Here is a 14,423-nt window from a genome sequence, read left to right as displayed (position 1 = left end):
GCAGCCGTGCTGGAATGCAGACAGGCAGGGTCAGACTTTACCACCACACAAACCAAGCAAATGCTTTGGGCCCTAGAGTTCAGGGGCCCTCCTGCTAACTACAAGCAGTTAGCTAAAAAAAAAAAAAGAAAACATTAAAGACACACACTTCCCGCCAGTGCAGCCACTTTAGCTCTATGGGTGAGGCTGCCCCCGGCGGTAGAGGAGAGTAGCAGAAGTGTCCAGGATGCACCTCTAAGCTGAGTGCGGGGCGACAGGAGCGGAGCTTAGCGGTGTGACGGGACGGAGAATAGCGGTGTGATTAGGCCCACAGACAAAAATTTGCTTGGGGCCCCAGGAATGCTAAATCCGCCCCCCGCGTACAGGTGGGTATTTATTTTTTACTGTAGCTTCTGACCATTAGCTGGACAACCCCTTAAAGCTGGCCATACATTTTAGCTGTCAAACGAACAGTAGTTTTTCTGTCTCCAGACCAACACATCCACACCTGGCTCGGACTAGTGCGCATGTGTTCTGAATGGGGAGAAGAGGGAGTAAGCCCACCTCTCCCCATTCATATGATGCTGACTTTAATTCCCTGAGAACAAAAAGGGTCGGGCATGTTCAAAGCCAGCTGCCCAATCCTTCCTTTTCCTGAAGTCTGTTCGGTCCCAGATGGATTCAGGGGACGTTGCTCTAATGTTTACGGCCAGCTGAAGCCTTTCCACCATAGTCAGTCCACTAGAGCTGACTTCGAGGGGCAGTTTGTCCCTGCTCTAGCATAGGGAGCATTTGTATTTTAACATAAGCACAATTTTGACCATAGTAAAAAAAAAATTGTATGTAATCCCAGTCAACACTATTACTAGGTGAGACATCTGGATAGACATCTCTGACGTTGTGATGGTGAGCAGCTCTCCGGTTGTGTGATCCTGTATCTGTGCCAGTACCGCAGATAATGTGAACAGCAACCATTGTCATTCACACTTGGACTCTCAGGTTCCAGGTTAGGTTCTGGTTCCTTGCCTGTTCTTAGGTTACAGGGGAGTCCAATGTAAGCTGAGTGCAGTAGGTTGTACATCTCAACGGCACTGCCAGAACTTTCCACACTTTGGTTAGAAGCTTCTTGTGGTTTATTTTGGTGCTCAGACACCTTTTCCGCCAAATTCCTTTTTTCTTTTGTAAAATCGCCATAAAACACAATCGTGGCCTCTGTACCATTAGCTGACCTTCACTTTGGATGGGGGAGGCATACTGCTACAACCTACTTATTAGTGGGCCAGCACTTATCTCTATGCTGAGGGGTCCCTCGTCCCCTGTCTGCCTGGTGAGGCGGCCTCAGGTGCATTCAGCTCTCTTGTGGCACCCATAGAAGAGACTTGCACTTACATGGACGCCCCTCATTCATTGTCTTCACATGGCTCCTCACCAGGCGGGATGGAGGTCGAGGGGCCCCAGTTCTGGAGATAGGCACAGGTAACAGAGGTGGAACCGTCATCTGCCGGACATTTGATATTTCTTGTGCATATTGTCAGCCCTGTGCATCGCTGTGAACTGCAATGTTTGGGGGGCTTTAGTTGGCCCCATGGTTTAACCCTTTATAGACTTGTCTAAATTTAATCTGGCTGGTATCCTCCGGGTGACTTATCACGCAGATGTTATCTATTGCATGCACCTGTATGGCTGCTTTAGTCTTCTGCACCAAAAAATTTAAAATCTCTGTTTATTCCCCCAAAATGACATCTTAAATAGTTTCTCCCCATAAACCACTTCTTGCTGCGAGGCTTCTCTGACTTGACCCCTTGAAGGCGTCCTGTACACTGTATTGCGGTTTGTTATAATGACTTCTTTGTTATCCCCAGGGAGAGCTCGAGCACCAGCTTCTGCAAGCTAACCCCATATTAGAAGCTTTCGGCAACGCCAAGACGGTGAAAAACGACAACTCTTCACGATTTGTAAGTGCACATCGATATGTAGCTGTTCATATCATCCTCTCAGTCTCCATTATCGAATTAAAAATATACTAGTTTTACCCCACCTGTCCTTTCATTTTGGATAAAAATCGGTTTTATTAATATGCTAATTACCTTACTAACAGGCAGTTGAAAGATGGAACCGAGCATGTGCTTCCGTCTCTGTGTACAGGACAGAGAAATTAGAAAGAGAGCAAACAGCAGGTGGCGCTGTACAGATAGAGTTCATTATATATATTAGTGGCTATAATACATTTTTAATTACATGCAATCACAAAGTATTCAGATCCAGGAGCTGGTTTGAAAACTGTAGAATATTTTTTAGTGGGGCAACCCCTTTAAGCTCTGTTATGGCACATGGAAATCATAGAGAGAGGTTCCCCGATTTGGGACTCAATTGTAATAAGCCAGAACGGAGAGCCACCTCATGTAAGAGCAATTCCTATTGTGGAGGACTCTAGTGGTCATCTGAGTAACCACCATGTAATACTGCATTTCACCTGTAGTGGCCGCCGCAGCGGAAATGCCTGGCTGGCAGCAGCTTTCGTGAGCACAATCGGCTATTTGCCAGGAGTGTCGGGAGCAGGGTCGGGGGATCACCAGATCGCTCCAGGAGCACATTTTGAAAGGGGTGAACTCTGATGACGGATACATACAGTTGCGTCCATCACCCATATATACATTTTTTCACTTGATAAAGCTGTGTGGAATAGTATACACTACTACTACTACTACTACTACTACAACTACTACTATCACTAGTACTATTACTACTACTATCATCATCACTAGTACTACTACCACTGCTAGTACTACTACTAGAACTACCACTTCTACTAGTACTACTTCTCCTACTACTACCACTAGTACTATTACCATCACTAGTACTACTACTGCTAGTACTACTACTACCGCTACTACTAGTACTATTACTACTACTATTACCATCACTAGCACTACTACTAATACTACTAATCTAATACTATTATTACTACTACCACAGCCACTAGTATTAGTACAACTACTACTTCTACTAGTACTACTACTTATATTACTAGTAATACTACTTCTACTACTGCTACCACTACAACTATTTGTACTACTACTAATACGACTACTACCAATACTATTACTACTAATACTACAACTTCTACCAATACTACTACTACTTCAAGTACTCCTACTACTACTATTACGACTGCTACCACTACTAGTACTACTACTCCACGCCTATTTGTTTGCAGGTTACTGGTCAGACAGATGGACGTCTGTCTGGCTGATGTAACCCTATGGGCACATTTAGCCTGTAGGTCAGGATCACATGCCACACGTACATCAGACATAATATGAACCCAGCCTAGTATTTATAATATTAATAATACTATTTTCTTACTACTTCTCGTACACCAAGCTCACGATCCTACTGCCCTGAGGGCTGAGAAAGTGTTGGTGGGGCCCATAACAACTAATCACATCGCTCCCCACTTTTACAAAACTTCTCTGGGAAATTGAATGCTAGAATCTGATTGGTTGCTGTAGGCAGCCCTGACGCTTTTTTATGGGGAGCGGGTCTACTGTGTTTGAAGGGTGATGCGCCACCTACTGGATGAAAAAGCGAATTGCGCCACCTCTGTGTATGACAGCAGCATTATTCTAACGTTATTTATTTCACTTCTCACAGGGTAAATTTATCAGAATTAATTTCGACGTCGCCGGATACATCGTTGGAGCCAACATTGAAACCTGTATCCTTTCAGCATGTTGTCATGATATCATGTAGAAAATGATGCCCACTTTCTAGCATTTAGTGCTGAAAATGAATTATAGTGTTAATAATGCAGAATATTGGATCCTCGTAGTGAAGTAAGAGAAACATCCTTTAGGGTAAGTTCACATATGGTAGAAGCGATGCAGGTTTTGTGCTGTGGGGTTCAGTGTGGACCTGTCAGTAACAGCCTGCGTCCCACATGTAATAACTCTGCACTGATGGTGGGCAATCACCCCGAAACAGCTGTCTGCAGAGGAAGTACTGGCCTGGCTCTAATCCTAAGTTATGTCGCAAGGCCTGTTTTAGAAGGTCTAACACTGTCTTCTAGGATAGCTGCCTTCCACCTGTTGGCACCAGAGGCACAGCTTTCTTTTCTTTTTTGGAAAGAGCTGCCTTACATATCTTTTTTTCCAGAGGAGCGCTGCCTGGCCTATAAGACACCCTACACCTACTGGGCACTCCGCACAAGGAGAAATAGTACCCCCCCCCCCCCCCCCCCCCCCCCCACGGATCCTAAATGTGAATAGAATGAATCAGACCCTCCGGACAAGAAAAAAGGCTCTGGAACAGTCTCTGGAAATGAACATGTTTCCATTCACTGTCAGTAAACCAAGGTTTTAAGCAGTAGTAAAGAGTTGAAGCCCAGGCTCTTAGAAAGCTCCTTGTGAAGGGGAACCCTGTGTTCGTTCACATGTACCCATTCTTCTTGTGTCGCTCCTTAACCACCCTTCAGATTTACTGGAAAAATCCAGAGCAGTCCGCCAGGCTAAGGACGAACGGACCTTCCATGTTTTTTATCAGCTTTTAGCTGGAGCAGGAGAGCACGTCAAAAGTAAGCCATGTTGTGTAATATATCGCTTGTTATTTACCCCCCCATCCCTGTACCTCACATGGATCCAGGGATCTCCCCATTCATTCATTGCTTTAGTTGCTCATATAGATTTATTTCAAGCTGGCAGCTCAGGGGGCATGTCCTTTCTGCTACAGCTCTCTCCCTATCACATCTCAGGGGATGTGTCCTTCCAGCTGCAGCTCTCTTCCTATCACAACTCGGGGGCGTTTTCTTTCTGCTGCAGCTTTCTCCCTTTGACAGCCCAAGGGGCACATCCTGTCTGCTGCTGCCTTGTAACTATGGCAGTTGAAGGATGGAACGGAGCATGTGCTTCCGTCTCGGTGAGCAGGACAGAGAAATTAGAAAAGAGCAAACAGCAGGTGGCGCTATACAAATAGAATTTATTGAATAACTCAATACTTTTGTAAAGCAATTACAAAAGTATTCGGATCCAGGTGCTGGTTTGAAAACTTTAGAATATTATTTGTGGGACAACCCCTTTAAAAATAAAAAACCTGCAAAATCCAGGAGCTGTAGAAGTAGGGATCATGTGAATGCGTCATTCACAAGCACTAAGGACTCTCAGGACACGGTCATACATGTCCTTTACACTAAGGACTCTCAGGACACTGTCATACATGTCCTTTACACTAAGGACTCTCAGGACACTGTCATACATGTCCTTTACACTAAGGACTCTCAGGACACGGTCATACATGTCCTTTACACTAAGGACTCTCAGGACACGGTCATACATGTCCTTTACACTAAGGACTCTCAGGACACTGTCATACATGTCCTTTACACTAAGGACTCTCAGGACACGGTCATACATGTCCTTTACACTAAGGACTCTCAGGACACGGTCATACATGTCCTTTACACTAAGGACTCTCAGGACACGGTCATACATGTCCTTTAGGGCTCATGCACCTGAACGTATTTTCTTTCCACTTCTGTTCAGTTTTTTTTGCGGACCCATTCACTGCAATGGGTCCACAAAAACAACGGAAGGTACTCCGTGTGCATTCCGTTTCCGTATTTCCATTCTGCAAAAAAGTAGTGCATGTCCTATTATTGTCCGCAAATCACGGTCCGAGGCCCCATTAAAGTCAGTAGGTCCGCAAAAAATACGGAACACACACGGAACACATCCGTATTTCATCCGTCTTTCATGGATCCATACTGTAGAAATGCTATGCCCAGCCCATATTGCTCATGTGTTTGGTGATTAATAAGTTACTGTTTCCGTTTCTGATCCGCAAAAAAAACGCATCGCATACAGAAACCATACGAATAGGTTTTGTGAAATAATGGAACGGAAGAGGACTTAAATCAGAGAAAAAAAAACTCTGATAAGAAACAACGTTTCCGTGAAAAACGGTCGTGTGCATGATCCTTTACACTAAGAACTCTCAGGACATGGTCATACGTGTCCTTTACACTAAGGACTCTCAGGACATGGTCATACGTGTCCTTTACACTAAGGACTCTCAGGACACGGTCATACATGTGATTGATATGTTGAGCTGTTTGTATTGTACGGTATAATGTGCCGGGGATGGCGGTGGTGATAATCCTCTCTCCTGTTCCTCTCCAGCTGACTTGTTACTGGAGGGCTTCGGTCAGTACCGCTTTCTGTCCAATGGAAGCATTACCATTCCCGGGCAGCAGGACAAGGAGATCTTCCAGGAGACCATGGAGTCCATGAAAATCATGGGAATTAATCACGAAGAAATCATGTGTAAGTAACGAGCCGCCCCCAGTTTGATGACAGCCGATTGTTTAGCGCCGTTATTCCCTGAGAGACTCCATTTTCGAGACTCTCCTGACTCTTAGCGGGAGGGAAGAGTCTGCAGGGAGTGCTCCCAGCCGGCTTAAAGGGGCAAGCGCACAAATTTATATTTCCTGTGTTGGGTATGGAGTCGCATGATTGATTTACAGAATGTGGGTTATATTTTATAAAAATATGGAAGGGTAATACATTTATAGCGGCTAAAACAAGGATATTCGTGTGCTTGTGTGTCCCTAAAGGGGGCCTAAAAAAACAGTTTGCGTTAACCTATCTTAGGCTACTTTCACACTAGCGTTCGGAGCGGATCCGTCTGATGTTTCATCAGACGGATCCGCTCCGATAATGCAGACGTTCGCATCCGTCTGCATTAAAACTTAGAAAATTTTCTAAGTGTGAAAGTTGTCTGAGCGGATCCGTTCAGACTTTCCATTGTAAGTCAATGGGGAACGGATCCGCTTGAAGATTGAGCCATATGGTGTCATCTTCAAGCGGATCCGCCCCCATTGACTTACATTATAAGTCTGGACGGATCCGCTCTCCTCCGCACGGCCAGGCGCTGCAAGCAGCGTTCAGCTGTCCGCCTGGCCGTGCGGAGGCGAGCGGAGCGGAGGCTGAACGCCGCCAGACTGATGCAGTCTGAGCGGATCCGCATCCATTCAGACTGCATCAGGGCTGGACGGAAGCGTTCTGCTCCGCTCGTGAGCCCCTTCAAACGGAGCTCACGAGCGGACAGCAGAACGCTAGTGTGAAAGTAGCCTTAGGCCAGTCGAAGAAAAAAAAATAAAGGGATTTGTGCCAGTAAATTAGCGCATTTGGGACTGTCTAAAAGTCATCAAAAGAAATGTACACTCGCTGTGGGTCAGCGTAGATTTGCCCCAAAGATTGCGATGTTTTCTGGCGTTCTTCTTAATAAATCCAGACCTGGAGACCACACCCAACCCCTTGAAGGCCATAGTCGTAATGTGCAACTTTTTGCGGTAGCTTACGCCAATGAGTGCCATAAATGGCTTCGAAAATGGGGATTCATTGCCTTAGAACACCAGCACTACCAACAGGTTCCCTTTCTGTATAGCCATCGTCATGTGTACGTTTTCTTCCAGCTATGCTGAAGATGGCGTCTGCAGTCCTCCAGTTTGGCAACATCGTTTTCCGAAAGGAGAGGAACACAGACCAAGCTTCCATGCCGGATAACACAGGTGGGTATCTCTCCATAGACTTAAAGGGGTTGTCCTAGTAAGACAACCAAGCGACTTCTTCATAGGCGCCATTGTGCACAGTTGGAAAGTCGCGTTTCGTGTTTTCTAGCTGCCCAGAAACTGTGTCACCTACTGGGCCTCAACGTGACTGAATTTACCCGTGCCATCTTGATGCCAAAGATTAAAGTGGGGCGCGATTACGTCCAGAAGGCGCAAACTAAGGAGCAGGTGATTATCCGATAGTCTGACGACCACAGCAGGTATATGTCTGACGCCAGGTTACAGATTGACCCCGATCTTCTTTGTCGCTAGGCGGATTTTGCCGTGGAAGCGCTCGCCAAAGCGTTGTATGAGCGGCTCTTCCGCTGGCTGGTTCATCGCCTTAACCGAGCTCTGGATAGGACAAAGAGACAAGGCGCCTCCTTCATAGGGATTCTGGACATCGCCGGTTTTGAAATCTTTGAGGTAAGCTCCATGAAGTTCAAGCATTTTTTGACATTTTTATAAAAAAATTCCTGGAGCTCAAGGGAAAAGAAAAGCATAACACCACAAAAACTCCATACCCAGAATGAAAATGGCGCTAAGGCTTCATTCACAGGTCAGTGAGTGACGGACATGTGCTGTGTGTGAAAACACCCTTAGGGCTCATGCACACAGCCGTTGAATGGGTCTGCAATCCGGAAGGTCGGTGCACTACAGAGTGCTTCCATGGGGTTTCTCTCCGTACGGTGCGGACGGGTCATGGGCCCATTGAAGGTGTCTGTGCTTTGGAGACCGCAAATTGCGGCCCCCAGTGCACGGAACGGCCATGTGAATGAGCCCTTAGGGCTTATTCACACGGCCGTTGTGGTTCCGTTCCGTGCATTGGGGACCGCGATTTGCGGCCCCCAATGCACGGGCAATGTCCGTGTGGCGGCCGGGGGGATCGAGACCCATTCAACTTGAATGGGTCCATGATCTGTCTGCACCGCAAGAAAATAGCAAGTTATATTTTTTTTGCGGTGTGGAGGCACGGACAGAAACACCACGGAAGCGCTCTGTAGTGCTTCCGTGGGGTTCCGATTCGTGCTTCCGTTCCGCATCTCCGTGATTGCGGGACCATTCAAGTGAATAGGTCCGCATCCATGATACGGAGTGCACACGGGCCGGTGCAATACGGCTACGGAACCACAACGGGCGTGTGAACAAGCCCTTATTCTGAGAAAGCTAGGTGACCACTAATATGGCTGCCAACAAGTCTGTCTAGTTCTCCAGTGAGATGGGAGTGGAGGATGAATCATTGCATAGCGAGGCAGTTTTTCCGTTTAGCTGCGCCGGGGGACATCCCCTGGGGGAGCCATATTAATGACCTAATAGACTGACACAAAGAGACAGATAAGAGAAACGGCTAAGTAGGATTTTGGGCTATTTGACAAACAGGTTTGACAGCATGGATTTCATCACAGGCGGGCACCAGCAGGCGTTGTTCAGGTACATAAGTACGTGATGCTCCTAGGATTGATTAATGCTGAGAGCATCAGATCGTTATGTGGCCAGGGGCCGTGAGGAGGGCTCAGGCAGCCCCATGGGCATCAGCCCACCGGGGAATTTCCCTGTAGGATCTATGGCCAGTCTGCCCCTGGTGGACGCACCCTTAGATTTTAGCAACAATACTGTTGTCAATTGGTTTCCGTAGAAAATACGGGTGTAGTCTGTGAAGGTAATAGGACGGGAGTTAGGAATGTAGAAATATCTATGTGTAGAAGATTTATGATTTCTCCCTGTCCACACATTCTGACTTTTACACATTCATCCTTTCATGGTTCCATGACTGAGTATTAATCGTGGTATTACAGCATGTGTAAGACCCTACAGTACATACACTTGATTTATATATATATAACAGTACAGACCAAAAGTTTGGACACACCTTCTCATTCAAAGAGTTTTCTTTATTTTCATGACTATGAAGGCATCAAAACTATGAATTAACACATGTGGAATTATATACATAACAAACAAGTGTGAAACAACTGAAAATATGTCATATTCTAGGTTCTTCAAAGTAGCCACCTTTTGCTTTGATTACTGCTTTGCACACTCTTGGCATTCTCTTGATGAGCTTCAAGAGGTAGTCCCCTGAAATGGTTTTCACTTCACAGGTGTGCCCTGTCAGGTTTAATAAGTGGGATTTCTTGCCTATAAATAGGGTTGGGACCATCAGTTGCGTTGAGGAGAAGTCAGGTGGATACACAGCTGATAGTCCTACTGAATAGACTGTTAGAATTTGTATTATGGCAAGAAAAAAGCAGCTAAGTAAAGAAAAACGAGTGGCCATCATTACTTTAAGAAATGAAGATCAGTCAGTCAGCCGAAAAATTGGGAAAACTTTGAAAGTAAGGGCTATTTGACCATGAAGGAGAGTGATGGGGTGCTGCGCCAGATGACCTGGCCTCCTCAGTCACCGGACCTGAACCTAATCGAGATGGTTTGGGGTGAGCTGGACCGCAGAGTGAAGGCAAAAGGGCCAACAAGTGCTAAGCATCTCTGGGAACTCCTTCAAGACTGTTGGAAGACCATTTCAGGGGACTACCTCTTGAAGCTCATCAAGAGAATGCCAAGAGTGTGCAAAGCAGTAATCAAAGCAAAAGGTGGCTACTTTGAAGAACCTAGAATATGACATATTTTCAGTTGTTTCACACTTGTTTGTTATGTATATAATTCCACATGTGTTAATTCATAGTTTTGATGCCTTCATAGTCATGAAAATAAAGAAAACTCTTTGAATGAGAAGGTGTGTCCAAACTTTTGGTCTGTACTGTGTATATGTGTGTATGTATGTGTATGTATGTATGTATGTATATATATATATATATATATATATATATATATATATATATATATATACATATACTGTAATAAAGGGTATAGTCACACATAGCGGTTGGGTTGGGGTTCACTTGAAACCGGAGCAACACAGCATAAAGGAGGTTGTCCCATTAACACAACGTATCCCCAATCCTGTGGTAGCGTCTGATCAGTGGGGTCCGACCACTGGGCTCCCTGCTTGAGGGTCCATGCTCCCCAGCTTGAATAGACTAGTGGTCACACGTGCCCTGCCGCTTCATTCATCTCTATGGTGGCGGCAGAGATAGTGATTTGTACTCTGCTGTCTCCTGCAGTCCCATAGAGTTGAATTGAGCGGTGGATCCGCATGTCTGACGCTCCATTCAAACGGGGAGCATGGGCCCCTGTTTTCGTGATCGTCCTTGGCCCTGTGAATAGGGGAAAGTTGTCTTAATGGGACAACCCTTTTAAAAAAAAAAAAAAACACATGTAATTTTGTTGCGGTTTTCGATATGATTGTGGTCTTTACAGGGAAAACGTGTTAAATGTGTTTCATCTGTAAAAAAAAAATTAAAGCTGCGTTGAAAACCGCATGCAGTTTGGATGTGCTTTAGAGTCCATTCACATGACCGTAAGTGTTTTGCGGTCTGCAAATTGTGGATCTGCAAAACATGGGTACCGGCAGTGTGCGTTCTGCATTTTGCGGAACGCACACGGCTATCCCTGATAGAAAAACCTTTGCGGACAAGAATAGGACATGCTCTATCTTTTTTGTGGAACTACGGATGCAGACGGCACACGATGTGCTGTCTGCATCTTTTTCGGCCCTATTGAAATGAATTGGTCATGTGAATGGACCGTTAAACTGTAACTGCTACAGTATATGGTAATATAGCCGTACACTTCAGATGTCGGACAGCCCGTTTCTCCCGACCCTCTCCTCATTCACATTCATTCTCGGCTGACAGACACCTCTGGCGACGTCTTAGGCCTGTTTCACACTTGCTTTGTGGCATTCCGGTTTTGAGATCCGGCAGATTACTTGTCAGTGGGGATGCATTCCGTTCATTTTTGTTGCATTTTTTGACCAGACACAAAACCGTTGCAAGCTGCAGTTTTGTGTCCAGTCTGTGAAACAATAAAAAAAAAAGAGGTTCTGGCAGCAAAATCAATGTAAGTCAATGATGCCAGATCAGTTTTTTGGGATAAAAAAAAACAAAAACGTATCCGTCACCGGTTGACTTACAATTATTTTAGTGCTGGATCTGGTTTGTTCTGTTTTGATGTAACACAACTGCATCCTAACGGAACGGATGCATCCGGATGTGTTAACATCAAACGGAACCATTTCGGTCCGGTTTAGAGCTCCTCTGCCGGATCTCAAAACCAGAAACCAGAACGCAAATGTGAAACGGGCCTCATTTCCCTTGAGAATAAAAAGGATCGGACATGTATTTCTCGGGACATCACCATACATATTCGATAGTTGCCTGATCCCCAGAAAATGTGCATTTCACACATTTATGTAACGTGTTTTGTGATATTAAGAGGAAAGCGGTGTGTTTTGAGGACTTTTGTCTGTGATATTAATGTCCGCTTCTTTCCACAGCTGAACTCCTTCGAACAGCTCTGTATTAATTACACCAACGAGAAACTGCAGCAGCTCTTCAACCACACCATGTTCATCCTGGAGCAAGAAGAATACCAACGCGAAGGCATCGAGTGGAACTTCATTGACTTTGGCCTGGACCTGCAGCCTTGTATTGATCTGATCGAGAGGCCGGTAAGATGCTGACCTACATACAGTACTGCCTGTATATAAGATGCCGGCCCTACCGTTTCAGCGAAATATCTTAGGTCATCCTATACTTTCCATTTGTAAATCGGTGCCGTTATACTCCTTGGTTTCTTGTGTTCTTAAGGCAAATCCTCCAGGTGTCCTGTCCCTGCTGGATGAAGAGTGCTGGTTTCCAAAGGCCACAGATAAAAGTTTTGTAGAAAAGGTCATCCAAGAACTTGGCACCCATCCAAAATTCCAGAAACCAAGGCATCTCAGAGACAAGGCTGACCTATGCATCATCCATTATGCTGGCAAGGTGGGTGACTCTGCAGGGATGCCCTCTATATATATACAGTGCTGGCATCGTTGTCCAGTCAGATAATGTGTCTATATGTTCAGTGCCAATAATAAACCCTAGAACCCGTATGTGTGTTCACAATTTTTATTTTTTTTGTGCATGGCCACGTTGTTCTGTGGTCTTGGTGCACAATATAATATTACACTGTGTAGACTAGATGAATTCACCATAGGAGGGATCAGGAGGAATAGTGAGCGCTCCACCGACATCTATTGAAGGTGTATGGAGGGATCAGGAGGAAAGGTGAGCGCTCCACCGACATCTATTGAAGGTGTATGGAGGGATCAGGAGGAATAGTGAGCGCTCCACCGACATCTATTGAAGGTGTATGGAGGGATCAGGAGGAAAGGTGAGCGCTCCACCGACATCTATTGAAGGTGTATGGAGGGATCAGGAGGAATAGTGAGCGCTCCACCGACATCTATTGAAGGTTTATGGAGGGATCAGGAGGAAAGGTGAGCGCTCCACCGACATCTTTTGAAGGTTTATGGAGGGATCAGGAGGAAAGGTGAGCGCTCCACCGACATCTATTGAAGGTGTATGGAGGGATCAAGAGGAAAGGTGAGCGCTCCACCGACCTCTATTGAAGGTGTATGGAGGGATCAGGAGGAAAGGTGAGCGCTCCACCGACATCTATTGAAGGTGTATGGAGGGATCAGGAGGAATACTGAGCGTGCAGTTGACATCTATTGAACGTGTACGAATAGATCGGGAGGAATAGGGAGTATTTGGCTGATAACTATGATGGGAGTGGGTGGAATAACAACCGTTTGGCCAACATCTATTGAAGATGTATGGAGAGATCCGGAGAACCTATCCTGAGAACTGGTCATCAACATTAAACACCCGGAAAACCCCTTTTTAAGGCACAAGATGCACATCCAGTGCAAAAGTCCACACTCACGAGATCTAAGGAGATTTAGAAGTAGATGTAGGAGTTATAATATACAACTTCAGAAAGTTCAAAACGCGTGAAGGTTTACATGAGATGAATAACATCTTCTGTTTTGAATCTGATTCAGTAATGAAATGTTGGGTATTAACGTCATTGATGCTGGAGGATTACTTTGACCTTTTTCCTTGGTTGTACATGTACCTTGGTTGTTCCAAACTCCATACATTCCCCTAAACATGGTGCCCTGTACAGTCAGGTGGAGGTTAGCGTGACAGTGTGTATTGTTCAGCTATGTAGTAACCTCATTTCTGGGTGTTCTTAGGTGGATTACAAAGCCGATGAATGGCTGATGAAGAACATGGATCCTCTGAATGACAACGTGGCTACTCTCCTTCATCAGAGTACAGACAAATTCACAGCAGAGCTTTGGAAAGATGGTGAGTGCCGGACAATGTCTAAAAAAATGTGTAATGTTGATGGTCTATCCTTGGCATAGGCCATCAGTATTATGTTGGTGGGGGTCTGACTCCTGGGAGCCCCAATGATCAGCAGACTTAAAAGGGTTGTCCGGGATTTTGATATTGATGGTCTATCCTCCATATCAGATCGGTGAGGGCACACTGCCTGCACCCACACAACAGCTACATATTTAGTTGTATTTCTGTCCATTGTGTAGTGAACGGAGCTGGTAATTTCAGTGTTCCTCCTACTGAAGTAATTGGAAGAAGCGCTCCAGTTATTAGTTCTATCCAAGCCATCAATATCAAAATCCTGGACAACCCCTTTAAGTGTTCCCTAACTGTTTACCCAGACACATATGGTCATACCTCAACTTTTCAAAAGCCCAGAGAGGGACAACAGCAACGATGCACCTATAGTGACCCTTGGCAATTTTTTTTGTAATGTTAATAAAAAATAAAATAAAAAAAAGTAAGGCTCACCTAGCCTCATTCCCCCCATGAGTGGAGCACATTATGCTCTTCCCGAGCAGCAGGCACAATGCAGTGACATCATCGCACCC

General features: G+C 45.4%; 1 protein-coding gene across 3 annotated transcripts in view; it reads left to right on the top strand.

Annotated features, from left to right (window-relative positions):
* Positions 1–14,423, top strand: part of LOC120995361 (myosin-10-like) — a 139,025-nt gene that overhangs the window by 92,338 nt on the left and 32,264 nt on the right. For all 3 annotated transcript variants that reach the window (XM_040424512.1, XM_040424517.1, XM_040424525.1), the window contains exons 7-16: positions 1,842–1,934; positions 3,634–3,697; positions 4,454–4,552; positions 6,153–6,296; positions 7,448–7,543; positions 7,653–7,771; positions 7,856–8,008; positions 11,979–12,152; positions 12,292–12,465; positions 13,725–13,839. In XM_040424512.1, coding sequence (XP_040280446.1) covers positions 1,842–1,934; positions 3,634–3,697; positions 4,454–4,552; positions 6,153–6,296; positions 7,448–7,543; positions 7,653–7,771; positions 7,856–8,008; positions 11,979–12,152; positions 12,292–12,465; positions 13,725–13,839 — 1,231 coding nt within the window. The remainder of the gene's footprint in view (positions 1–1,841; positions 1,935–3,633; positions 3,698–4,453; positions 4,553–6,152; positions 6,297–7,447; positions 7,544–7,652; positions 7,772–7,855; positions 8,009–11,978; positions 12,153–12,291; positions 12,466–13,724; positions 13,840–14,423) is intronic.

Source organism: Bufo bufo, chromosome 1 (assembly GCF_905171765.1).
Source record: "Bufo bufo chromosome 1, aBufBuf1.1, whole genome shotgun sequence".
Classification (NCBI taxonomy): domain Eukaryota; kingdom Metazoa; phylum Chordata; class Amphibia; order Anura; family Bufonidae; genus Bufo; species Bufo bufo.
Note: the sequence above shows the minus strand (reverse complement) of the source record. Positions and strands in the feature narration are given on the sequence as shown.